The following is a 26,849-nucleotide window of genomic DNA, read 5'->3' as shown; positions in this document are numbered from 1 at the left end:
TGCAGCCACGTTTCATCTTCGTTCCTCACTCTTGTAAGTTCAGAACTGCACTGTACTGTTAGGACTGCGTGAGTGGGAAACGGAGGCAAGATGTTGAAGCTGTGTTTTATTGTGTGCCTGGTTGGTAGTGTGTGGAGCAGCGCGGATATTAAAACTGATGAGGGCGTTTTAGTCCTTAATAAAGATAATTTTGAGGCGGCAATTTCTGATACGGAATTTATACTTGTAGAATTCTGTAAGTATTATTGCTACTTGTTTACGTGTTGTGGGGTAATGATTACGTGGAAGTTCCAACCATTTCGACGTTGAAAGTAGCTACCAAGTTTCAGTAAGCTCCCAACATTAGTAAAATAATTTTAGTGTTTATAAAAAGGGTGCATATTCATTTGTCTATTAGCGTTTGCTGCAAATGGCACCGACACAAATTGGTGGGTAATGTGACGAATGTTTGTTGCAGATGCTCCGTGGTGTGGACACTGTAAGTCTCTTGCACCTGAATATGCAAAAGCAGCGAAGAAGTTGGAAGAAAAGCAATCGGCTATCAAGTTAGCTAAGGTAGATGCCACAGAAGAAACCGATTTAGCGGAGAAACATGGTGTTAGAGGCTACCCAACGCTGAAGTTCTTCCGTAAAGGATCACCTGTTGACTACACAGGTTAGTAATATTGAAGTTTACTCTGTTTCGTGGACGCGGGTTTTATGTTCGTATCACTAGTGATATTCTTTCTGACAGACTATTTCTGTGTAGTTTTAGAAAATTGTACAGTTTGTGAGCAGTGTGACATATTGATATGTTCTGCGTTCATCTTTTCCTAAAGAAAATGCATGACTGTTTAACATAAATGTTTGTGGCTCACGTGGCAAATAGAGCGAAAATGGAAAAACTTGTTAACTGCTGTTAATCTTGGATTTCTTTTCATCTACGTTTCTCGAGTCAAACATGTCACAGGGAATTTAGCTGATGATATTAAAGTTGGATTGATGCAATATAAGTAGTAAATTTTCTCAATGATTGTTTTACAAGATTTTTTGTGTGTAATTCAGCAGGTTAGAATAAGAATTCAGTAAAACAAGTAAGGAGTGTAGGCAGATGAAAATTGATATTAATTTTCTTCACAACAATAAACTGGGTGTGCAGAATGGATGTTCCACAGATTTTGGAAAGCATATGCTGTAATGAACAGCTAATCTTAGTTCAACATTTTTCCAAACAATGTACCTGCTGGAAAGTCAGAATAGATAAAAATGTGCCTTCTTTGAAAGTGTTGAGGCCACATATCAATTTCAGGCCATATCTGCAAGTGTGACATCAGTATTCGAGCTTGGGAGAGGGGAGGTGCTCCTTTTCACATGGAAGAGGATGATTGATGGAAATGAAGTGCAATTTATCACAAAATAAAACACAAAACAGGATTTATTAATCACCAAATGCACTTGACACACTAAGACTTTATAGGGTAATTCCAAATTAACTCGACCAGTGGTCCCCACTTGACCTCTGATAATAAAATATTGCTCAGAGGTTTGGTTTTAATAGGAGGCTGTGAGAAGTTCTGTGAGGCCTAAGACAGTTTTGGCATAATTTAAGACAGCTTAAAACTGAAACTAGTAATATAAGGAAAAGGAAAGAATGCACAACACTGTTAAAATGTTGAGGCTGTCATTCACAGTATTTGTGCCAAAGTTTGAGTTCGGGCAATGTGACAATCTTTCAAGTATTTTTTGACTGCAGTGACTTTTTGGACAAACAAAGTCCTTTACATGGCCTGTAGTTATTTTACTGATAAGTTCCCTATTAATGCTACCAATCTGCAGCACTTTAGTGTTCTAGAATTTGTTACTATGTAAACAGACCATCAAATTTTTCTGTCAGATTTGTTCATATTTTTATATATTCTTAAAAATTAATCATTTATATTTCATTGTAGGAACAGACTTTTTGTGCTAGAATAGGTCTTGTATTTGTGACCTTATGGGTAATATGGAAAAATGTGCTGGAAAATAATACTGTTAAATATTTGGAAAGGGTTATTTTAGAATATTCTGTAAGAGATCTCTAAAGATGTGTGTATAGTAGTTAATTCTTTAATCTGTTTTATGTAAAAAAAAGCGAAAGGTAACCACTCAACCTATACAGACTTGTGTAGAGCACAGAAATTGATAGGAGTATAGCCTTTCCCAAAAGTTTTAGTTTTTACAGATAAGTCCACTTACTGCTTTTTTATTCCATCTAAATGTGTCATCCTTGCAGCAGTGTAAAATTATGCTTGTTATCAGAAAGAGCTTTTCACTTCTGGTTAGGCATTGCTAATATAATCACCTACCATTTTAGGTCTATTTTGTTTACCATACTGGTTGAAACTGTTAATTCAAAAGCCACCGATTGCGATGGCCATCTTTGGAGCAGATGTATGTACTGTTGCTATGTAAAGAACACATCAGCTGCTTTTTAATGAGATGGTTTTTTTCCTTCCATACATATTGCAACAGTACATTTGCAAGAACTGTCAGATGCAAGGCTTAGTGATAAACAACTGAACCTGTTTCAGGGTTCTGACTGGTGTAGTTTCAGTAGTCTTTGTTGGTCAGGTTGGAATTCATTCAGTTACTTTCTTTCTATGCACTGATGTACATTTTGAACTTATATGAATTTTGTCTGTCTGTTTAAGCTAATTAGCTCTGCAGTTTGTACAGTCTTTTTCTCATCCCATTTTAGTTTCACACCTTTGTAGTTGTACTGAGTATAATGGTCCAACTTGGTGTGTTTTAGTGACCAGCTACAGTTGCAGCTTCTTGGGATTTCTTGCTTTAAATGTCTCTATCAAGTAAATTTTCAACCACGGTGACATGATCATGGATCCTGGAGCTGTCACTTCCCCTCATCATCTCATTTCTTTCATTAATTCATTGTGAATCGTGGGACTCACAACAAAGTAGTTTAGTCTGTTCAAATCATAATCATCATCATAATCTCCACAATTACTAAAGGCATTTTTGAACCATGCACATTGGTGAGGGCCAAATCTAGATCTGTCCTGCATGAAGAAATTTTAACTAAAAATGTTCGTGCTAATACACCTTGAAGCTGCTTGTAGTTACAAACAATTTAAAACATGTAATGTATAGTAGCCTGTTAGCTCTTCTGAATTATTTTCAACCCAAATTTAGTGCCACAGTGACTTTACGGCTATGATTAGGATAGGTAAAAAGTAAAAATATTGGCAAATATGCACAATTAAAACACCAAAAAATAACAGATCAAATATTAATGTAACATTTATGAACAATTAACACTATTTGGCAAACAAATATTTTAAACCCATCCGGATGGTCTCCAAAGAAACAAAATCTTCACCAATACAAAAAGAACTCCTTTTTCTACAAAATAAAGGGAATTGGTGGTGGTTGTGATGGTGTGTAACAATAAGACACAAGCTTATCTACAAATTTCATGCAAAGCTTTTATGGCATATTTACATCTTAATTGCTTACTTACAAATAAATGTTGTATTTGGCTGGAATTGATAGAGTAAATTCTTTGTAGAACTAATAAGGGCTTTCAGTATACTTTTGTACAAAAATTGATTTGAAAACTTGTGAACTTCAATGCGAGATGCTTTTAATTGTTTTTGCAATCAAACTTTTGTCTCAAAGTCTGGCAGAAAACCTGGAGAGATTCTGGTTGTATGTGAAGTACACCAGTGGCAAGATGCATTTGGTACCATCACTATGCGATGACAGTGGTGATGTTACTCCAAGGCATCTGGTCCTGATTGTATACCACTTGTGTTCCTTTGAGTATGCTGATACAATGGCTCCATACTTCACAATCATTTACAACTGATCGCTTGTCGAAAGGTCTATGCCTTAAGAATGGAAAGTTGCAGAGGTCACACCAGTACCCAACAAAGGAAATAGGATCAATCTGATGAATTACAGACACATCACTAACCAATTTGCTGTAGAATATTTTAACATATACTTTGTTCGAACATTATGAATTCTTCTAATTTCTTGGCTCATGATGAGCCTTGCCCTCTTCTACAATTTCCTTTAATTTCTCTTGGTCCTTTGCCAATACTCTCCAGTTTCTATAGCCCATCTTCCTAAGATCTTCGATTACTCCATCTTCCTGTCTTGCTCTTGGTCAACCATGTCCTCTCTGCCCCCCCCCCCCCCCCTCCCCGGCTTTCCTTGTATTATAGTATCATTCATGTGAGCCACATGTCCTGCCCACCTCAGTCTGGATGATTTCACTATCCCTCTGATGGGTTGGTCTTTGTATATGATATACATCTCATGGTTGTATCTCCTACTCCATCTTCCTCTTTCGCAGATTGGGCCGATAATTTGTCTAAGTACCTTTATTTCAAATGCATCGAGTATTTCAATATTGTTGGTTATTAATGTCCAGATTTCCGAGGCATCTGTAAGCACTGGTCGTATAAGTGATTTATAGATAGTTAATTTAGTGATACAAGTCAGGAGCCTTGAGGATAGAAGTCTTGTTAGGGCAGAACAGGCTCTGTTGGCTAGTATTAATCTCTGCTTAATTTCATAGGAGGTATCATTTAGATGGGTAACTGTTGAGCCCAATACTTGAAATGTTAAACTTTCTCAAACGTATAATTACCCATAGTTACTGCATTTAGCATATTTTCTGTGCTTTTCCAGCTGCCATATACAGTATTTTGTTTTTTTGTTCATTAATAATTAACCCCAAGTTCCTACTAGCCTGATTTAGAGCCATAAATCTCTCTTCCATTGGTTTTTGGGTTCTTGCTGCTATATCTATACCATCCGCGTAGGCCAGTATCTGCACTGATTTATGGGAGATCGTTCCCCTATTCAGAAGGTTTGTGTTTCTCATCACCCTTTCCAGGGTGGCACTAAAGAGAAGACATGCCAATGCATCCCCTTGTTGCACTCAGTTTTTAACACACAATGTATTGGACATTGTTCCTCTTATTCTTATACTACCTTGTGTTTTGCTCATTGTAATTCTCACCAGCTATACCAACTTTCTCGAGATTCCCAGTTCATCTAGAGCCTGATATAATGGCTCTCTGTTTATGCTATCATAAGCTGCTTTGAAGTCTATAAAGACATCCTGCAGACAAATCCCGTATTCGTTTCTTTTCCCCCAGAATTTGTCTTAAGGTGAATATTTGATGTATAGTTGACTCCCCAGGGAGAAATCCGCATTGCTACAGCCCCGTCTCCCTCTGTATGATTAGGAGGATTCTGTCGAATGGTATATTAAAGAATATTTTATATCCCAGATGTAGTAGTGTGAGCCCTCTGTAATTGCCACACTCTATCTGATCTCCTTTCTTATATATGGAACATAGGATACCCACTTTCCATTGTTGGGCATTTTCTCTTCCCTCACCCCCTATTATGGTGACCATTTTCAGAAGGCTTTGTTCCAGCTTTCTGCCTCCTTGCTTAAACAGTCCTGGTCGAATACCATCTGTCCCTGCCGCCTTGTTGTTTTTCAGTTTCTTCATGGCAGTTTTCACTTCTTTTATATTTGGTGGGACAGTGTTGCTGTCTGGGTCCTCTTCCCCATTTGTTTCTATTGGATTCCCTGGTATTGTTATTCTAGACTTGAGGAGACTATAAAGAAACCTGCAGCATCTTTTGCATATTCCCTCCTCTTCACTTATTATAATCCCTGTCTTATCTTTTATTAAGCTTGTTTTACTACCAAAAGGCTTCCATGCCACATTCACCTCTTTATAGAATGTTCTTATTTCAGTTTTGCTTCTCATGACACTGCAATCACACTGTATGAGGAGGATGGAAGAAGAATACAAAGAAAACTTGAGGATTAAAAAGAGGACTCACCAAATAAAAAAGAGAGAATGGATGAAAGCAAGTGTTCATAATGAACCTCAAAGAAAAAGATTGACAAACAGTGACACGGGTACAGAAAAGTGTTACTCTGAAACATAACCAGCCGTTTAGTCTCACGACGTTATGAGTTCTACCTACAGACGTCACTAAAGCAGAGGTGTTTTGTGTTGTGGCAGGATCATCTCACAAAACTTCAATCACCAGCTTTCCTCGTCAGAGTTAGAAAATATTTTATTTGTGCCCACCTATATATGAGAAATGATCATCATAATGAAATGAGAGAAATCAGAGCTTGCACAGAAAGATTTTTTGTTGTTTCCTTCCTGTGTGCTGTTAGTGTGGAATGGTAGAGAAATAGCTTGAAGATGGTTCAATTAACCCTGTCGGTCATCTAATTGTGAATTGCAGAAAATCTTGTAGACACAGATTAGTTTTTTTTTCCCAAATTTGACCTTGTGTGAAGCATGAAAATGGGGATGACACAGCTTTGGAATTGTAACTGTGTGAAGAGCATGAAAAGTTGTTCATTAATGAAAATGTTGTGCTTACATTGTACTAATTTCAATTTTAAGCTTTCTCTAAACTATTCAGAAGTCATAGAGTGCAAATAATGTGTTGCAGTTTTCTGCTGAAAGCCTCCTAAAAACTTTGTTATTGCACAGCTTATTTTTATTCAGTAGGGAAACATGGGGAAAATGTCACTCAAATTAGTGGTGCTCAGGGAGGATGAGTAGTAAAATTGACTCACTTTATATGGTATGACTCCATAACAAATACTGATCACCTTTAAAGTACTTAACTGAGAGAGAGTAATTGCTATTTATTTGTACAAGCGATTTGTTATCATTTTGCAAAGATAGACATGTGAATACTTTTTACAGTTTTTAATGGTGGGTGGTAACAAATAATAATACTGAAAGCTTTCAGAACTTGAGGCACCAACCATTTTCAGTTGCAAAGAGAAAAGGCAAAAGGTGAAAGTGTTAAGATTGCATGGCATATGGCGTTGAGTAGAAGTATTACTTGTCAATATCCATTAGATGTTTCTCAAACTAATACTGAATTGATATGTCAGCTTGGGATGGGTGGAATAGGATGCACTGGATACAATGTTGTATATTTATTTCGTGTAGTTTCCCTTCACTGTAAATGTGAGATATTGAGAAAGTATCACAAATTAATTCATTGTGTGTGATACTTCTATGAAGGATCACAGAACACATTGAATAAATTTGACATTAACTATATGACAGTTATAACACTGTCATCTGTGAGAGAGAATAGGATATTGAAATGTGCTTCATGAAAGTCAGGTGGCAACAGTGTACTTGTTCTGTGGTAGTGCACTCTCAATGTAGCTGTTGACATCTAAAATGCATTGTTCACATCAGTCTGATCAAACAGTTTTATTAAATATTACCTGTACTACATTTACAGACAGGCCAATAGAGATTTTTACACAAGATGTGAAATGCTCTTGAGTACAGTATTCTCACAAATTCAGTTTTGGATATCAGTATGTTAATCTTACTTTCTTTTTTAGGTGGACGAACATCTGATGATATTGTTAATTGGTTGTTAAAGAAAACTGGACCTGTAGCTAAGGAACTTGGATCTGTGGAGGAGGCAAAGTCATTCATTGATGGTGATAATGTTGTTGTTGTGGGATTCTTCAAGGTAAATTGTGGGTGATTACTTCTAATTTTTTGCTGAGTCACAAATGATGACTAGTCTTAGTTGATTATCTGTGAAAAGGTTAAAATTGTCCTCTAAGAAGAACTGATTTAAGAATTAAAAGAACTTTATGTTACTGATCATGGGATAGTTGTTAACTGAAGTGCTGCTTGTTTCAGGACCAGGACTCGTCAGCAGCGAAGGTATTCCTGGAAGCTGCTGCAACAATTGATGATCATCCTATTGGCATATCATCATCTGATGATGTATTTTCTGAATACAGTGCAAGTGATGGCAATATTATACTTTTTAAGAAGGTAAGCTTTTAAAAATGTAATGTTAAAAATACGTTAGGTATTTGTACTCCAACTTCTCGTTGAAAATCTGTTCATTTATAGCAGGTTTTTTCCTTTTAAGTTGGTAAAGTAAAATACATGTTTCTTCTAAAGTCATCATAACATGTTGATGTGAAGTACATGTGACAATTGTTTATTTGTAACCATTATTTCATGTCCTTCGTTTAGCTTGCTGGAGATAAAAATGAAATGTTGTATAATCTCATTCTGCACTTACTGCAGAAATTATCAATGCAATGAGCCTTGGCTGCAGATTTCTGTACCTGTATAGGGGTGGAGGGGAGAGCAGTTGGCAGAATTGTAGCATTATCTTTGATAACCATAGGTGCTAAAATTACAAAGCAGCTACTCAGATAACAAAGTACATTTGGAATGCCCATCTGATAAATGTTTGCCAGTCAGTATTGAGGTTGTAAAATGATGATTGAAAGTCAAGATTTTACCACCATTCAGGAAAGCTGCTGCATTCAAATTATAGTCTAAAGTGAGAGCTGGATGAAACTCATTGCAGAAGGCTCCAAAATATTTAACAAAGACTGAAATCTAATTTAAAAAGGACAGGTGAGACGACATGGAGGGGAGGGGGTGGGCAACATTCATTGCAGTTGGCCCTTATGTTTATAGACCCCCATGGGCTCTAGTCGTCTTCTGTGAGTACATGATTGGTCACCATGGGGCTCCACCTATTGCAGTGCTACTTCTCTTTCTGTGCTGTGCTGCAAGTCTATACAACTATTCTTTTTCCATCTGTCTTTTCATTGTATGGTCTTCTTCGCATCGAATGTGCTTGGATCTGCTTACAATCTATCTGCATGACATGTGGTTGAATAGAAAGTTTTCTGACAGAGCCGTTGGTCATCCTGAATCGGGAGACTTTAATAGAAACAAGTGTAACATCAGGTGTGCTCCAGGGCAGCGTAATAGATCCGCTGCTTTTTACGATTTACATAAATGATCTGGTTGATGGTATTGACAGCGGCATTAGACTGTCTGCCAATGATACTGTAGTCTATAGGAAAATAGTATCACATGAAAGTGGTGAACAAATCAGTGAGGATTTGCAGAAAATAAATGTGTGGTGTAATGACAGGTAGTTATCTCACGATATTAGTAAGTGTAACCTACTACGTATAACAAAGTGAAATCCCCATTAATGTAAGAGTACAAAATAAATGCCCAGTCTTTGGAAGCAGTAACATCTGTCAAGTATGTGGGTGTGACTATTTGAAATGATCTCAAATGGAACGATTAGATTACACAAGTAACAGATAAGGTGAATTCTAGATTGCGCTTTATTGGTAGAATCCTGAAGTGACGCAGTCCTTCGACATAGGAAATTGCTTACAATACTTTATGAATTAAGCATATGCCATCCTGCTGCGCAACGGACCCAAAATGTGGCAACTGCGGATGATCACCCCACAGATAGTCCTTTGGACACTGACCTTTCAATGTAAACTGTGTGGAACATCACTCTCCACATTCACCAGTTTGTCCAGTTTTCAAGAAAGAACAGAAGATCCAGGAATAAAAATCTTTTCGCTGTCTGTCACATACTGGGACACAGTAGAAAGATGAACATGTGCATCCTTTGGAATATGACAGTCTATTACACTATCATCATCATCATTGCCTTCCTAAATCTGCTTTCCTCAAACCACTTCTCCCATCACCTTCCTCTCCCATGTTATCTCCTATGAGAACACTTCCTGCACCTGGGTGGAGAAGTGTTTTTCTTTAGTGTGTATGGGTGACAGGGCTCCCTCTCAGGATGCCTTTCTGTTGCAACACCTGGAACAGAAGCCCAGCACCAACAGTGGGTGCAAGAGGCACGGCCTGTGGATCCCAGGATTGTCTGCTCTTCATCTGTCCCATCGCTCAATGTGGTTAGCCCCTTGAATGAACCTTACCCACCAAAGTATGAAGGGAAAGAAGAATAAGAATTAAGAGAATGATGTTCTGGAGGGTCTGGCTGTACCATATCTGCCTATATTTACAGATTTTAAACTGATGTTTGTGGATGTTTTTCCATCCTAGTGGATGATCCAGTTGCATGACTGGTCCTCCTGGCCCCTTCACATATAACTGCCCACTAGTCATACGATAATTTTGGAATTGTTATGAGTACTACTGTCACCTGCCAGAACTACACCCTCTTACTTCCTCTTCTGCAGTTTGCATTGCTCCACAAGAAATGCACTTAACTGATGACCATTCTCAGATGCTTCGTGTTTGTCGTATGTTCTGTTGGAACCGTGCTGTTATTGAGAGGGTATCTGGAGGGGTCTGTACGTTGGTTCATACAGATGTAGTCAGTAAATGAATTCCCCTCTGTACCTCGTTGGAGGCAGTAACGGTGTTCCTGCACATGACTTCGGCAATTATTATTTGCAATGTTTACCCATACCCAGGTAAGCCACTTAATTATTTGAATTGACCATATTAACCCAACATCCTTCTACTCTTCCCTTTTTTTTTCCTGCTTGGGGATATTTATACACACCACTCCCTGGGGAGAGTACGACATTGTCCAGCAGGGGCTGTCTAATCTGGCAGTGTCACATACCATTATCTGTGGCTCCTCAGTGATGGTTCTCCTCCTCAATTCATTGTTCCTCATGGCATCTTTTCAGCTATAGATTGAATGATCTCTTCCCCAAATTTTGTAGCTTTGCTACATTGGTCATTAAATGATAACCTTTGTGACAGTGACCACTTCTTGATGATCCTGTAGTTACCTTGCCACTTCCAGACTGACAAACGTGTTGGGCACTTCAGAGCCAGTTGGCTTTTGTATGCGTCTGTTGTTACATTTGCCAAATCTGTTGTGTTGTGTTGTGTTGATGAGGTCGTGCAAGGCATCTGAAACGATCGTTCACGCTGTTGGAACTGCAATTCCTTTTTAAAGCTCCCTCTTTCCACTTTCAGCTGGTGAAAAGTTGGACCAAGACATTGGGCTGAACTTCGTGGTCTTATGGTCTGCCAATGATCAACAGCTGTTGTCCTACAGTGGTCTTTGTACATACGCATTGGTTCTTGCAGAACGCTTTGTAACCCCTTTGTGATAGTATTGGTGTCCTTTTCCTATCTGGCTACATTTCTACTGTAGAAGCGACAAGTTGAAGACATCTTAAGTTTCACTCCCTACCACGATGAATCCTATAATGAAACCTTCACTAACGGGAACTACTTCGTGTTCTTGCTTCGTCCCCTGATGCAACCCCACATTCATATTCAATTCGCAATCAGATACGGCAACATCTACTTGGTCTTCAATTGCCTTTGGCTCAAAGGTGCCTTCCTCTTGCAATGGCAAGATGTATAGTTGTCCCAATCCTTAAACTACACAAGAGCTCAACATCTCTTGACAGTTACTGGATGACTAGCCTGATCAGTGTACTCTGTAAGATACTCTGTAAGATGGTTGCCTGTAGATTGTGCTAGGTTCTCGAATCTTGGGGCCTTTTGTACCCCTATCAATGTGGCTTCTGGGAGGGCCAAGCCATGACCATCCAGCTTCTTAGATAAGCAGCAGTCTGACAGGCTTTTCCTAAATGCCATCATACTGCAATTTTTTTTACCTGTGTGAGATGAACAACACAGCTTTGGCATCACCACATTTTACTTACCTTCCATGACTGGGGCCATTCGAGGCCCCCACAGATTTTTATTCGTCAGTTTTTATCTCTATGGTTGTATCAACATCTTGGGGTGCAGTTCATGCTACTTGTATCCATGTTTTGGACTATGTTTACCAGGTATATGGCTCAGTAGCTCCTTCAGCTTTTAAACTGTTAGACCCTATCCACCATGGAGGCATGTCTGGCCACTGTTGCTTTCTCGACTGGTCCCATAGTCTCCTTGCCAAAGTGGGGATCTTCCCTCTTAAGATTGGATGGTACCCCACCTCATGGTCTCCTATTCAATTACCATTTGACAATTTCTTGATCATACCACATACCCCTGCCCTTGGGGGAAGAGGGGGGGGGGGTACTAGTTGGAATGCACCTCGCTTCCCCATGCTCGGATCTCCCATCTCCCCCCCCCCCCCCCCCCCCCCCCCCCCCATGAACTGTACTCCCTGTGTTTTCTCATGCACTTCCCCTTGGATGGTGCCCAGGCCATGGATTAGCACTACTCTTCGAAGATGTTAAGCTGTCGGCCACCAACCCAACTACCCATCCCGTGACCTTTCAGCCTCTCTGACCTTAGTTCTTAAGAGTTCCACAATGTTTTTACATCAACAGTTCTAGTGCCATTTGCAGTGTGTTAGAGTTGACAGCTGTTACCAGAGCCCTTTATTGTATTAAACTTGCCTCCTATGATAATGTTTTAGTATATACTGATTCAGTGAGCAGTCTCCAGGCTGCTGACCAATGGTATTCTTGCTACACTTCGGTCTACACTGTTCATGACCTTTTTGCTGACCATCGTTATGCTGCCTTCTCATTGGTCTTAATCTGGGTCCCAAGTCATATGGGTGTCCTGGGAAATGAAGAGGCCGGCTGTTTGGTTAGAGGAGCGCTTACTCACTTCCCATTCACTCTGCCTACTGCAGGTGCAGATTTGGAGATGCAAGCGAGATCTCTGGCCAGTTTAGTTGTAGACCAATATACATAAAATCTACTGCAAATTCAAAGTTTCAGTTTAGTAAATTGCCTTGATACAGAAGAGCTTCTGTCCACAATAGCGCAGGTTTAGAAAATGTCACTCAGGTAAAACTGACCTTTCCCCTTCTCACACAATTACCAGCAAACAATTTCTGAAGGGCAAGAGGCAGATTCTGTATTCCTAGATTTCTGGAAAGTAGTTTGACACAGTGCACACTGCAGGCTGTTAATAAAGATCCAAGTACATGAGACAGGTTCTTAGATGTGAGTGGCTTAGAGACTCGTTAAGTTAGTGTAACATAGTGTGTTGTACATGGTGGAGAGTGGTCATCAGAGGCAATGGTATAGTCAAGAGTGCTTCAGGGAAGTGTGATGGACCATTCTTGTTTTTGTGCATAAATGGTCTGACATAAGGGTAAGCAGCAGTCCATAACTGTTTACTTATGATGTGTAAGAGACAGTGTTACATTTTACTGCAGGATGAGTGTTACATTTGACTGCAGGATGACTTGGACAGAATATCTAGTTTGAGAAATGAATGGCTGTTTGCTTTGAATGTGGGAAAATGTAGATAATTGAAGGTTAGTTGGATAGCAAGCTTTTACTGCTTGGATACAGTATTAGTAATGTGCTGCTTGACAAATCATGTCAATTAAATATCTAGGTGTAACATTACACATTGAAATGAAATTAAAGAAGCAAGCAGTGTGAGTTGTAGAGAAGACAAAATATTGCTATTGTTTTATTGGGAGGATTCTAGCCAGATGTAGCTCATCTACAGAGTCTCTCTGAGGAATGATCAGTATTCAAGGATATGACTGGACCGATTATTTGAAACAAAAACAGTCTAGTAGATTTAGGCTCTAAAATTCGTATCTTAAGAACTATGAGCACTTGTTCATTTTTTGCTACTGGAAAAATCAGCAGCCCCACTGAACAAGTGCACATAGCTCGCAAGGTGTGCATTTTAGAACTCATGTATAGTAGACCCTTTTCTGCTTTAAATGATAGGACGACATCAAAGCAGTTCAGAGGTGTGCTACTAGATTTGTTACTGGTAGATTCAGTTAACATGCAGGTATTAAAGAAGCACTCCGTGAACTAAAATGATAATACCTGGAGGGGAGTAGACATTCTTTTCGTGATACACTATTGACATTTGTGACAGGCTACATAACGGTTCTGCTGCCACCAACATACAACTTGTGTAAGCACTGCGAAGACAAGGTAAGAAATCAGAGCTTGTATGGAAGCATATAGACATTTTTCCCTTGCTCTGTTTGAGAGTGCCTTTGCCATACCCCATATTGTGGCTTGCAGAGTATGTATATAGATGTAGATCTTCTGAAGTATTTTCCGAATACAGTGCAATTGATGACAATATTATAAAAAATAAAAGGTATATTTTTAAAGATGTGATGTTAAAAAATGTGTAAGATGTTTCTTCGAACTATTCATTGAAAAGCTCTTTAAAGCAGATTTTTCCTTTAAAGTTGATAAAAGCAAAATTCATTTCTTCTCAAAAAATTACTTGTTTATCTTGAAGTATGTGTGACAACTTCTGTTGTAACAATTGTTTGTCAGTTTTCATCTATTTTAAAAGAAACCGTTTTCATTGTACACTAATGGAAAAATCTTACCTTTTTCAGTTTGATGAAGGCAAAGCTGTCATGGATGGTGAGGTAACAGAACAAGCCATAAAGAAATTTGTGGCAGCTCAGTCTCTTCCACTAGTAGTGGAATTCAATCATGATACTGCCCAGAAAATTTTTGGTGGTGAAATTAAGAGCCATCTTCTTATATTCTTATCGAAGGAGGCTGGACATTTTGATAAATACTTGGATGCTGCTCGTGAATCTGCCAAGGACTTCCGGGAAAAGGTAATTTCTGCATCTCTTATACTGAACTGAATTTTTTTACTTATTTATAGATACTTGAGTAATAAAGTGGGCTATCACCTTATTCTGATTTCTGAGAAAAATGTCCTTTTGTGCTTCACTTTGTTGGAAAAAATAAAATAGTACATAGAAAAAAATCCTTAATTATATTTGTTGTTTTCAGTCCAGAGACTGGTTTGATGCAGCTCTCCATGCTGCATGCTGCTCTATCCCGTGCAAGCCTCTTCATCTCCGAATAACTACTGCAACCTACATCCTTCTGAATCTGCGTAGTGCATTCATCCCACAGTCTCCCTACACGCTTCCCTCCAATTCTAAATTGGTGATCGCTTGATACCTCACCACATGTCCTACCAACCGTTGCCTTCTTCTAGTCAAGTTGTGCTACAAATTCCTCTTCTCCCCAGTTCTATTCAGTACAAAAAGCTTCTATTCTCTTCTTGTCTTAACTAGTTATCATCCATGTTTCCTTCCATACATGGCTACACTCCATACAAATACGTTCAGAAGAGACTTTTATCACTTAAATCTATACTTGATATTAACAAATTTCTCTTCTTCAGAAACTCTTTCCTTGCCATAGCCAGTTATCTTTTAATGTTTTACACGAATGTATATACGGGCTTATTACGTCATGGTAGCTGCGCAAGCGCAGTGATACCGGTTATCTGCACTCTGGCAACTGCTAAAATGACCCTGTCTCTAACAGGTCACAGGAAAATATTGCGAATGGTGCTTTGAAAAGTGTTACTTTCAGAGTAAATTTCCTATTATCTAAGTTGAACTATGTGTGAGAATGTACCATGAATTTCTTAAATTAGAGCATTTGACTCTCATTTAAAAATCAACTCTTTGATGACAAGCCATTTAGAAGAATTTCGAAGCCTGAATCAGACATTTATTTCATTATTAAAAATTTTACTGGCACATTTGTGTGATGTATCTTAAAGTACAACATGTGCAAAAAAGATAAACATTATATGTGAAAGCTTAGATTCTGTTGCAGCTTATTAACCTTAGAGACAAATATTATATGTTAAAGCTTTGCTTTTCTTGTAGCAACAATATATATGTCAATTTAAAGTATTAACTTTACCTGTTTGTGCTGCTTAACAGTGATGTTGCTGTTTGCTGACTACATCACATGTCCTATGCTCTGAATAGCCGCTGTCATCGGCTGGCGAGATTACATTACATGACATGAGCTATGACTGGCTTACAAAAGTGCATTAAAATCTTGATTTCAATGATTCGGAAAGTAACGTGTGGTGTTTTGTGGAATTACAATGTATACTTTAGTGATACAAAAATACACAGCGTACAAGTTGCTGCACATTAAAGATATTTCCAAAACGTCTTTTTCCCCGACTTTAGTTTTCTAAAGTGCCAGGAAATTCTATGCCCATGTATAAATCAATAACCATTCAAAGGATTGATAAGTTCTGCAGTTCCAAGGGAACACACACTGTCACTTAACACGGAAAAAGTTTGTTTTCCCCTGGGAGAAACTTAATTTTAGAGGCAAACTTTCTGGCTGTGCCTTCTGCTAATGCTGTTCATTAGCATATGCCAGTGTTTACCATTGTCCATCTTTTAAAATAAAATTATAAATTTTCTGGTTTTTGCATTTAGCAGATGTTATTGAATATGGAAAGCCAGGTTAAAATCTCATTAAAAGATTGTCCTAAAGAAAATAATCTGTTTTTGAAAAGATGATATCATTGGATTGGTAAAAAGAACCTACTCATCACATGGCGGCAGGAGATAATGCATAAAAATTACAGAAATGTGAAAGCTTTCGGAGCCGCTGGCTCCATTCTTGCAGAAGAGTTGAAGGGGAAGGAAGAGGATGAAGGAAAATGAGGTTTAGGAAATGTGGGGAATTGGAAAGGTCACCCAGAACCCTAAATCATGTGAGACTTGCTGGATAGGATGAGAACCCAATTATATTAAAACATTTTTTAGGCTCATTTCATAATAGCATGAAATTCTCTTCTGCAAATTGTAATTCTTAAGTACAGATCATGCATAATTATTTAATCTTTGTGAAAGAGACTTTTTTATTCTTGGTGCCATATGTTGGCTTACAGTAATGACTTTATATCTTTCAACTTCAATGTGAAAATTGTGATGACCCCTTCCATGCAGCTTTGTTTCTACACCAACCCATTTGAGAACTGTCAAGCCACTTCGTCATAAGTGCCTTTCTGAAGATATTGTTTTTTTGCGCACTGTCAATTTATATAAATTTCTTTTGCGTTTAATGCCTCACAGTATCTCCTGGCTGTGTATTATCTCACTTCTCTGTAGTGAAAGAGGCAAGATGTAAGAGCTCAGTTATTTCTATGTGAATGTCACATGAATTTTAAATGGAAATATTATTCATGGTGTCATTTCTGGGACATACCTAAGAAACTAAATACTTACTGTCGACACTTCAGTAACACTGCATGAACACAATTTCAAATATTCCATTATCACCATGGCCCTCTGCTGGAGTGTATAAGTAATATTTCAGTATGAAGTGGCATGCTTAAAGTACGCTTGTCCCCCCTGCATGTCAACTTTATTGCAAAAAGTAGGTATACAATTAAGTAACATTTAAGTTTTAATCTTTATGGTCACGAGAATAATGGAAAATCTGATACTCCAACTGAATCTGGCACTTTCTATGTTGTTGACAGGACCTATTATTTTACCAAGTAGGGAGAACACTTATTTTATAAGTACACAGATCCATCAACAGATGGCAGGGACAAACTAACTTGAGGGCTTTCTCTTCCTCCTCTGGCAGATCTATCATGGTTGAAAGAAGCAAGGCATAACTAAAAAGGGCCCCCTCCACTTTCGTGCTATTGCCCGTATGTTCTTAATAGGAGCAATAACACTGAGAATGTGCGTTTGCCATTGTTGTTTACTCCTGACCATATTTACATCAGTGATACAGTTAGTCCAATTTGATTGAAGTTAATGTGACTTCTAGCAGTGTTTCTGAAAATGAGAACTAAGGTTTTCTAAACATAAATGCTACTGCATAACCAAAATTTATTTTTTGTAAGTGATGCATTGCAACATTAAACTTGTGTAAGGGGAAAAAAATTTAGAATGAAAGATCAACATGTAATCCATGTCATTAATAAAATATTCCTTGTTTCCAGTTGCTGTTTGTTTCCATTAATTCTGATGAGGAAGATCATCAGAGAATCCTAGAATTCTTTGGTATGAAGAAGGAAGAGGTACCTGCAATGCGTCTTATCCGTTTGGAGGAAGACATGGCCAAATATAAGCCAGAAGACCCAGAAATAACTGCTGATAACATAAAGAACTTTGTACAGGGCTTCCTTGATGGTAATCTGAAGGTGAGTTAGCTAAGCATGAAAATGTTGCTTTAACATCCTTTGAGTGATTTTTGGCATTGCTGTATGGTACTTCACATAGTATTTAAAAATCCGGTTTTAAAGGTAAATGTACATGGAGAAGTAAGAGGGCGGGTTATGATGTATCTGTACACTGTTTTTTTGGCGCACACTTATTCTTTCTTCAAACAGTTTAGCATTTGGAATGTGTTCCCCACAGTGCCGAAGAGGTGGTCTGTGAAGTTATTAAATTTAGACAGTCATAGGATTAACAGATTTGTCAAATGTCCTCTTTGGTGAGGGTAATACTGTAATTTTAATGTTTAAACAAAATCACGTGTGCTGTATTATTACACATTTACAGTCTTAGGAAAAGATAGATGAATACTCACTGTAAGGATGGCACACAGAGTTAGACAGGCATAACGTTATACATTTAGCTTTCAGCTGAAGTCTTAGTCAGAAAAAAACACATATTCACACAAACAGGCACATCTCACGCACCCTTTCTGGTGGTTTGGCTGCCTGCCAGAGATAGTGGTTGTGTGTGTGAGGTGTACCTGCTTTTGTGAACATGTGCATTTTCTTTTCTGATGAAGGCTTTGGATGAAAACTAAATGTGTAACAGTCTTTTTGTTTGCTTGTTCAAACTCAATGGGTTGTCTTTATGGTGAGGAGCAGTGTATCCTTTTCCTAATATTGTAGATATTACAACCTGATCCTTCCATTGTTTTATCACACATTTAATGTGTTACGACTGTTTTCGTTCTAAGAATATCTTCATTTTGCTGGGTGATTCTAAAATAGTGATACAAATGATCTGGTTGTCATGTATGATGTTATAGACCAAATCCAGATAGTGATCGCGAACATCCTGGTGGAAGTAGACTGGGCAGATATGGCACACTGCGTATGGTAGAGCACAAACGTATTTAACGTTTATTCTGCACAGGACATAGCCCATTCAGTGGAAAAGCAGATTTATCCTTTCGGACGGAAACCCAAAATCATCTGGTGATTAATCATCAATCAGCATTGTCTTCACTGTTTTCAAAGCCCTTGGTTATATTAAAGATCAGCTGGCTGAATAATTATACAAATTCAGTGGGAAAGATGTGTTGTAAACACACCACCACACCTCACACTGCACTGCTAAAGATAAATGATGGCCAGAAATATGCTGTAGACAGCAGTGAGGTCACATTGACACTTTATGACCTCCAATTTAAATGCCATCTGTCTTCTGGGTTTAGAAACTGGGGCTTAAACTAAATGCAAAAGTTACCAAGTAAACTGTCCTGTCAAACTTGGATTAGTTCAGAATTGCACAAACAGTCTCTCCTATTCTTCTCAAAGAACTCTGGTATAATTTTGGATAATCTCTTTAATTGGACATAAAATACTGATGCCATTTGCAGAAAAGTTTTTTCACTTGTTTCTGCTGTCCATAATTTGAACATATTTCCACAGGATGTTTCTTTCCTGCTATGCATACTACTTATTCTACTATTCCTTATAGTTACTTTAGAGTGAAGGATTCCATATGAAATGCAAGACCTCTTTGTAATGTAATGTAAACTATGTGTAATGCCCATTTAATTGTAAGGAAGAACCTGATGCCCTTATTTTTGAGAAGATAAATCATTGAAGAAAAAAATTAGGCATTCTAAATCTGTAGCCTAAAAGTTTCCAGTGGCAGTGGCTGCCTAATATTTCTTACTGGAATAAATTTCCAATGACACTTCAGAGAAACTGTACTGTTTCGTAGATAATAGGAAACTTTGATGTCTAGTTTAATTTCTTTACAATATAAAACTTTGGAGCCCACAAGTGATACCAAAGGTGTTCTAGATTATCTACATAATGATACAGCTGAAGGCAATATGGACTGTCATAACTCTTAGCTGTATAAAGATGGGTCATAGTGGGTGGATGTTGTAACTGCATTCTCCTGTACTAGTATCATGCTGGATTACTCCATAGCTATTGCCCGTAACTTTTGTGGTTTCACAGTTGACATAAAAGATGTTTCAAAAGGTATGGTGCTTTGTGTTACAGTGTCCAAACTAATTAAGATATTGATACAGTCTGGCTTATGTTATACACTACCTCACAGTTTTTATGGCATTCAATTAATTTCAACATGTGTGTCTTCCATGCCACACTTAACACCCAGTCTGTAATAGAGCTCTATCCACACTTAGCACAACATAACATCAGCTCTGGCAGTGGCAATAATGATCTATATCTGTAAAACATTGGTGGGTTTGACAGGTGTTCAGTAGACCCTGACCTTGACATAATCCCATAGAAAGAAGTCAATCAGTGTAATGTCACCTGACCTAGGAAGCCAGGTAATTGGACCACACCTGCCAGTCTGTTGTGTGTCAGCTTTAGTTGTTGCATATCATCTGGTATGATGCTTCACATCATTTCCTGTCTGCATAAAGTACCTTTACCTCAGGTGTATCAATGTCCACAATGGTCATTGCTTTCTGTACTGTGTTCCCAAATTCCTTCCAACCTGTGTGTCTGATTTGGTCATAATAAACTGTTCCACACACTGAGCCTTTTATTGGCCCATTGTCATTATGCTTCACTCACAACCTGGGAAACATACAACCAAAACTTTGATAGTTTGTCACATAAGCCATATGTAACGTGACTATTTTAACGAGTTTGGATGCTATTACCAATTGAAGTTGCAGTGTACATTTTGAGACACCCAATATACTATTTGGTTAGTTTCTTAAACTGTCTGATGTAGGACACAGGCACATGTACAATGTGTACTTGGCAGATGAACAGCAGTTGATAACAAAACAGACGTTTCACATAACCTTTATTGCCAGTGAGAGACCAATATCATAAAGATTATAGAATAAGTACTCCAATTGGAATTGCATGGAACTAAAAAATTTTCCAAATTGGACAAGTTTCTGGATTACACAAAACCCACTAGGCTAGATAAAAAATTGTCAGGTATCTTGCACAAAAGTACAAATTTTAATTATGCATTTATTTAAGTACTTCCACTCATGCACAGTAGGTGTTCTTGTACAGTGTATTTTACAACTGAACACTAGACTGTTACACTAATTGATAAATAATACAGCATTTCTGTAGTTTCTCTTTAACTTTAAATTCATTTATTGTTGTATGTATGTACATATTATTGCCATGTTTATTTCCTTTGCAGTTCACTTTTTCCACCACATATCAAGGATGGAAACCTGTTTTGATTTACCATTCAGATTTTTTTCTTCGCAGTTCCTTTTGCACTATGCAATAGTTCAGACAGCTTGGGATAATGTTGTTTATGCGTGCAGTAGCTTCTGGCATAGTAATTTTGCTAGAGACATTATTTTGCTCCTCTTCTTCCTTTATTTCTTCCTGATCATCTTCTGTGTTGTGGGTTTCTGTTAAGTCTGTTGCTGAAGTAAAAGTGGAGTAAGTTGACAGAAAGTCATCTCTTAGACTGTAGTCATCTGCACTACATGTAATGTTTCACATTTTAATTCAGCAGTTGCTGCTGCATTTTCTTGAGCTCGAGTGGACACAGAAACATGTTACTGACCTCCAAACCCCACTTTGTTGAAGCACTTGGTAAGTTTTGGGCTTTATTTCTCTTACTGCCGAGCCAATCTAATTTACAGCATCCAGGACAGAAAATTACCATGCAAGAGCATAATGCACATTTGGCTTCTTCAACACTAAGAATAAGAGACTGCATCAACAATTGCCCATAATGGGGCTTGAATGTGTAAATAACCCCCTGCTCCATGGGTTGTGTGTGGCTGGTTGAACATGGAACCAAACCAATCCCATGTTGATAACTTAGTTGGCAGATTGCATTGTCTAGGAAAAGGAGAACTTGGCAGTTTTCATTTTGGCACTGAAAGAGCCCAGCCATTCTTCCGTAAGACCACTCACCATCCAGACTTTTTATTTCTTCGCCATATGACTGGAAGCTTACTACCATCTTAAGTTTTTGAAACAATGTGATTTTGCTGCCTTACCAGTCACAAGTAGCTTCTCCATTTCACCTAGCGTGTTTCCACACAATGTTACAGTGAGCCTTTCTGGGGACGTTTTTCTGCCAGTGTACTTTTCATCTCAAATTGCTATAAATTTTGAAGGCAATCTGCAATAAAAGTCCTGTTTTATCAATATTGAACACATCTTTTTTGGTTATAATTCGCAGTTGGCGTTTACAGTATTATCTTCCATTCTATTGCTAAGCTTTCCTGCACGTCCTTAGCTTTCCTGCATGTCTCATTCCACACAGTGTTATCTCCCACTTCGTAACTGTCAAGTTATCCTGTAGATGCCTTAAACACTGTATTTCAGAGCTCTGTAGTGACTTCCGGAACTTCACTGTGCAACATGGTTCCAGATAAAGTAGCTCCCCCCCCCCCCCCCCCCCCTTGCACTATCTTGTTAGTTTCTTCATATCTCATCTTTGCCTTTTTTGTTTGCCCATTCTCTTCTCTCTTTGTCCTGTATCTTATCCTTGTTTCTTAAAGTATCAGAAATCTGTGTTTTACTAAATTTTAAATGCAGCATTATTTTGTGCACAGGGTGTTTCTTTCTCGTTCTCCTCGATTACCTTAAACTGTTGAGTGTTAGTGACACACTTTTTGTTCAACATCATGTTATCCCTTAAAGTGCTAATAGTCAACTGAAACTGGTAGAAAGTAATGCAAGTAAAGCATTTATTTGGAATGCTTGACCTTGTCGGGTAAAACCATTGTTTAACGGATCATCATCTTAAAATTTGCATTCTGTTTCTGTGTTAAGCAAGTCTGTTTTGTACAAAAAAATTAGCATTTAAAAATGTATTGAATGCTTTGAGACTAAAATAAATGTACAGTTTGGTCAGACTTTGGAAGTATAGAAGTTAAACTTGATGAAGTTTTACTGTGTAACATTTGCTGTTTTCCTGTTGTTAATTTTTGTTTGTATTGTACTGTTCTTCATCCGTCTGATTGATGAACTGACTTGAATAACTTTTTTTCTTGTATATAAAAAGGGTGTATTGTGTAAAAACAATATTTGACCATTGCAACTTTAAGTGATTTACAAATTTTGGAAATAAGAGGCTCAAGCGCGGACTACCAAGGTATGCAATACTTCGGCTTCTGTTCATATGATACTATCCCTTGGATGGATGCAATCCATGAACTATTTTCCAAGTGGAACTAAAAAGTTCCCATGGCAATACAGCCAATACTGTGGGACTTCGCCTCTTATTGGGGGCATATTGTTCAGTCTCGCAGAAATGTGATTTACATCTGTGCTAATCAGTCAGATAATGTTTGAGCTGCATATGTACAGAAACATGAATAGTTTGGTCTATCTGGGAAACTGTTAACACAAACACTGTTTATGTATCTATTTTCTTTTTGTAATTATTTTATTTTGTTTTGTTTGTAGCAACACCTGCTTTCTCAAACACTGCCTGATGATTGGGACAAGACACCTGTCAAGGTTCTTGTCTCAACAAATTTTGATGAAATAGCATTTGATAAATCCAAAGATGTCTTGGTGGAATTCTATGCACCATGGTGTGGTCACTGCAAACAGCTTGCTCCTATTTATGATCAGGTAACCATTTGTTTATGAAAATTGTTTACTCTTTAAAAATAAATTAAAATGTTTACGACTCAACATCTAATATTTCTTTGCAGCTTGGTGAGAAATTTAAAGACAGTGACAGTGTTGTGATAGCAAAAATGGATGCTACAGCAAATGAACTTGAGCATACAAAGATAACGAGTTTTCCTACACTGAAACTTTACACGAAAGGTGAAAACAAGGTAATCATTTGTGTAATCTATTAAATTTAACAAAACCATACAGAATGAATTCAGTTATTAATAGAAGACATACTTAGAGCAAAGCTGAACAAGTTAATGGAGGAAACTTCATTCCTATCTGTCTACTGAAATATTTTGTATATTGTAGTTGAAAAAATGGTTAAATGGGTAATTTGACACACACACACACTCACACACACAAAATTCACACAAAATTGTGATGACTTTATTTCATTCTTTTGTTTATTTTGTTCGTAGGTCATAGAGTACAACGGTGAAAGAACTCTGGAAGGACTCACAAAGTTTTTGGAATCTGGTGGTACCTATGGACAAGCTGCTCCTGATGAGGTAAAACTTATCATTTGTGTTTTACGTCATGTGATTACTTTTTTAGATAACTTCCTCTTTTGTTTTGGTGTCTTTTTTAAAATAATTGGATTTTTATATGTAATTGGAAAAAAATCTCGAATGATAGACTGAAAATATGCTGAATATAGAGGGTTCTTTCAAACAGAGCTGTATATTTGGTTGATATTGTCAGTGGTGTGACCTGTATTATTAGAATTAACCCCCTAATACTTTGTGAACCATTAAAAACCAGCACCCAGTTTTTCATGAAATGTCAGAAATATTGCAAATCTATTTTACTATAGTCACATAACATATTAGATAAATGAGTTGAGAATAATTTGATCAGCTACTTAAGTGAATGCAATCTTCGCTGTGTGAACTGGTCAGAGGGGTACTAGAATAAATGCCCAGGGTATATCATTGTAAAATATGGTTGTTGTCTAATGCTACCTTATTTACACACGCACATTTTGCATGTAAGGGAAGGAATGATTTGATAGTTCTTCCACAGGAACACATTAAAAATATTAAATAGTTGTAAGCTCCTCAATCTTGACATTTCAGTATGACTGTCATGTGCAGATCAAAAATATGGACGACTAAACATATAAGATACTAACAGATTTACTGTAATCTGATGGATTGTCAGTAAACATCCTGGTAATTGTGGGTTAACTCAGAATTTGGGGTCAAGAACCCTTTACTGTCATATATTAAATTTCCCCTTACGACTTCTTGAACGAAACCTTCAGCAAGGCATTCTTGAAGACTTTCCATTTCTTACCCAAATTTGCTGTCAGGCAGTTGTGATTGCATTATTTTTACATAGGGCATTACCTTCATGCCACAATTTTTAATACTCCATTTTCCAAAAGCTGTGATCAGAGCCTCCAAGAGTGAGACAATATAATTTGTTCTTTCCTCATTTTAGATGTGTAGCTGTTGTGAATTTGTGTGATTTAATTAAATTCATAATGTTAAAATTGACTGTTTTTGTGATGATCAACAGAAGGGTATTGTAGTGTGTGTAAATTGTGGTGCGACTGATAAAATTGTTGCTACTATATGAGAATGAAGTTCTGCTTCTCTGAGAAAATTTGTTGCCTTCAAATAATGGATCTGTACATGAAATGATAATTAAATGGACACCCTAGCTCCAAACAGGCGTTGATGTACTTCATCGGGGACATGTTGAAAATGTCCCCAATGAAGTACATAAATGCCTGTTTGCAGCTAGGGTGTCCATTTAATTATCATTTCATTTCTAGCAAAGCTGCATGGTCATCCACGGTAACTGTTCTTTCGGGAACAGATACTACCGTCATATATAGTTAAAATATATGGCTTCCCGGCCATTGACCTTGTGTGAACGCACACGCTATGCCCGAACTCGTACGGGACTTGGTAGATTAATCTGCCACGAGTAATGAGTATGATGAGCAAACATCTATTAGACGCACTACGAATGTAGTGGTGTGGACATGTTGGGAATGTGGATCTCACGGGGAGCGTGCAAGGGATTAGTCCCTGCAGACGCACTATCCTCTGTGCCTGCGGTGGCTCAGATGGATAGAGCATCTGCCACGTAAGCAGGAGATCCCGGGTTCGAGTCCCGGTCGGGGCACACATTTTCAACATGTCCCCAATGAAGTACATCAACGCCTGTTTGCAGCTAGGGTGTCCATTTAATTATCATTTCATTTCTAGCAGCTGCATGGTCATCCACGGTATCTGTTCTTTCGGGAACAGATACTACTGTCAAATATATATAGGATCTGTACATGTTATTCAGTTGTTTAATTTGGGAAGGTGCTGAGGTTGGTAATTTTTTGTATGGTTTCATTTTATTGTTTTCTAATATTTTTTTCTTTTCACTGCTTGCAGGCTGAAGAAGAGGATGAAGATGACGATTTACCACGCAAAGATGAATTGTAGAAATGAGTCAGCATATTTTTGTGTTGTGAATGACTGAGTGGATGTGATATGTGCATCTGTAATAGTTCTGTTCCAGTGTAAGATTAAAAAAAGAGACTGATATATTCTGATATTTTCTGTAAAATAGTTTTATGAGGATAAGCTTTTGGGATGTTCCTAACAAATTAACAGTAATTAATTATATTTTATAAAGTTCTCATGATTTTGTTGGTAATGTTGGAGCATCCCTATAAAAGCTGTTGTATGCCTTCCATTATGTTGCTGCAATCATTCCTATGATGTACAAAAGGTTCCAAATCTACTTGGCACAAATATTTGGATATAAGACTAAATTCACTGATAGTTTTTCAAAATTTTATGCTTTTGGTGTTATTTTTAAGCCAAAAGTTTCTAATTCTGTAGTAATTTGCTCCATCCCAGTTTTATAAACATTGTTTTTAATGTTTAATTTATTGTTTATTGCATTTATCTTGTTGCTTTGTAAGAATGCTCACATTTTTATATCTTGTAGTATAGTGAATGCAGTTATTTATTTGATATTACTAAAGAAAAGTATTTTTTGTTACAAATGAGTTTGCCAAAAAAATTTTCTAATACAGTAAAAATTCTATGAACCAGTATAGTGCTTTGCCGTGCTGGAAAGTGGGACATTTGTTAAGATACTTAACTCATTTCTTCCATTGCTCCATGTTACTGATGATGCAAGTAAAAAAATTTTCAGAGAATTGCTGTATCTATTTTTTGTGCAATACCTGTCCACAATTTAACTTAAATATACTGTTTTTAGAAATATCTAAATCTGTTTTGCACTTTCAATGGATAGAATTTACAGTGGAAACCCCCTTTTACACTTTTCAGGGGACTTCACAAAAATGGTGTGAACAGTAGGAAAATGCGAATGACAGTAATTTCTTAAGTTTTACATTTCATGAAAACATTTTTAGTTCACAATTCCACACAAAGGCCAGGATTAGTTTTTAAGTTTCTACTA

At 37.5% G+C, this 26,849-nt stretch overlaps 1 protein-coding gene and 1 non-coding gene across 2 annotated transcripts; both read left to right on the top strand.

Annotated features, from left to right (window-relative positions):
- Positions 1-3: 3 nt before the first annotated feature.
- LOC126175831 (protein disulfide-isomerase-like) lies at positions 4-26,583 on the top strand. Its single transcript, XM_049922831.1, has 10 exons — positions 4-235; positions 458-655; positions 7,403-7,536; positions 7,713-7,850; positions 14,149-14,379; positions 17,556-17,756; positions 23,190-23,360; positions 23,444-23,572; positions 23,831-23,920; positions 25,808-26,583. Exons 1-10 carry the CDS (start codon positions 91-93, stop codon positions 25,856-25,858), a joined length of 1,488 nt encoding a protein of 495 aa, XP_049778788.1. The 5' UTR covers positions 4-90; the 3' UTR covers positions 25,859-26,583.
- On the top strand, positions 25,473-25,547 carry Trnat-cgu (transfer RNA threonine (anticodon CGU)). Its single transcript has one exon. It is a non-coding gene; the product is annotated as a tRNA-Thr (tRNA).
- Positions 26,584-26,849: the final 266 nt, after the last annotated feature.

This window comes from Schistocerca cancellata, chromosome 3 (assembly GCF_023864275.1).
Source record: "Schistocerca cancellata isolate TAMUIC-IGC-003103 chromosome 3, iqSchCanc2.1, whole genome shotgun sequence".
Lineage (NCBI taxonomy): Eukaryota > Metazoa > Arthropoda > Insecta > Orthoptera > Acrididae > Schistocerca > Schistocerca cancellata.
The sequence above is the reverse complement of the archived record's forward strand: the minus strand, read 5'-3'. Positions and strand labels throughout refer to the sequence as shown.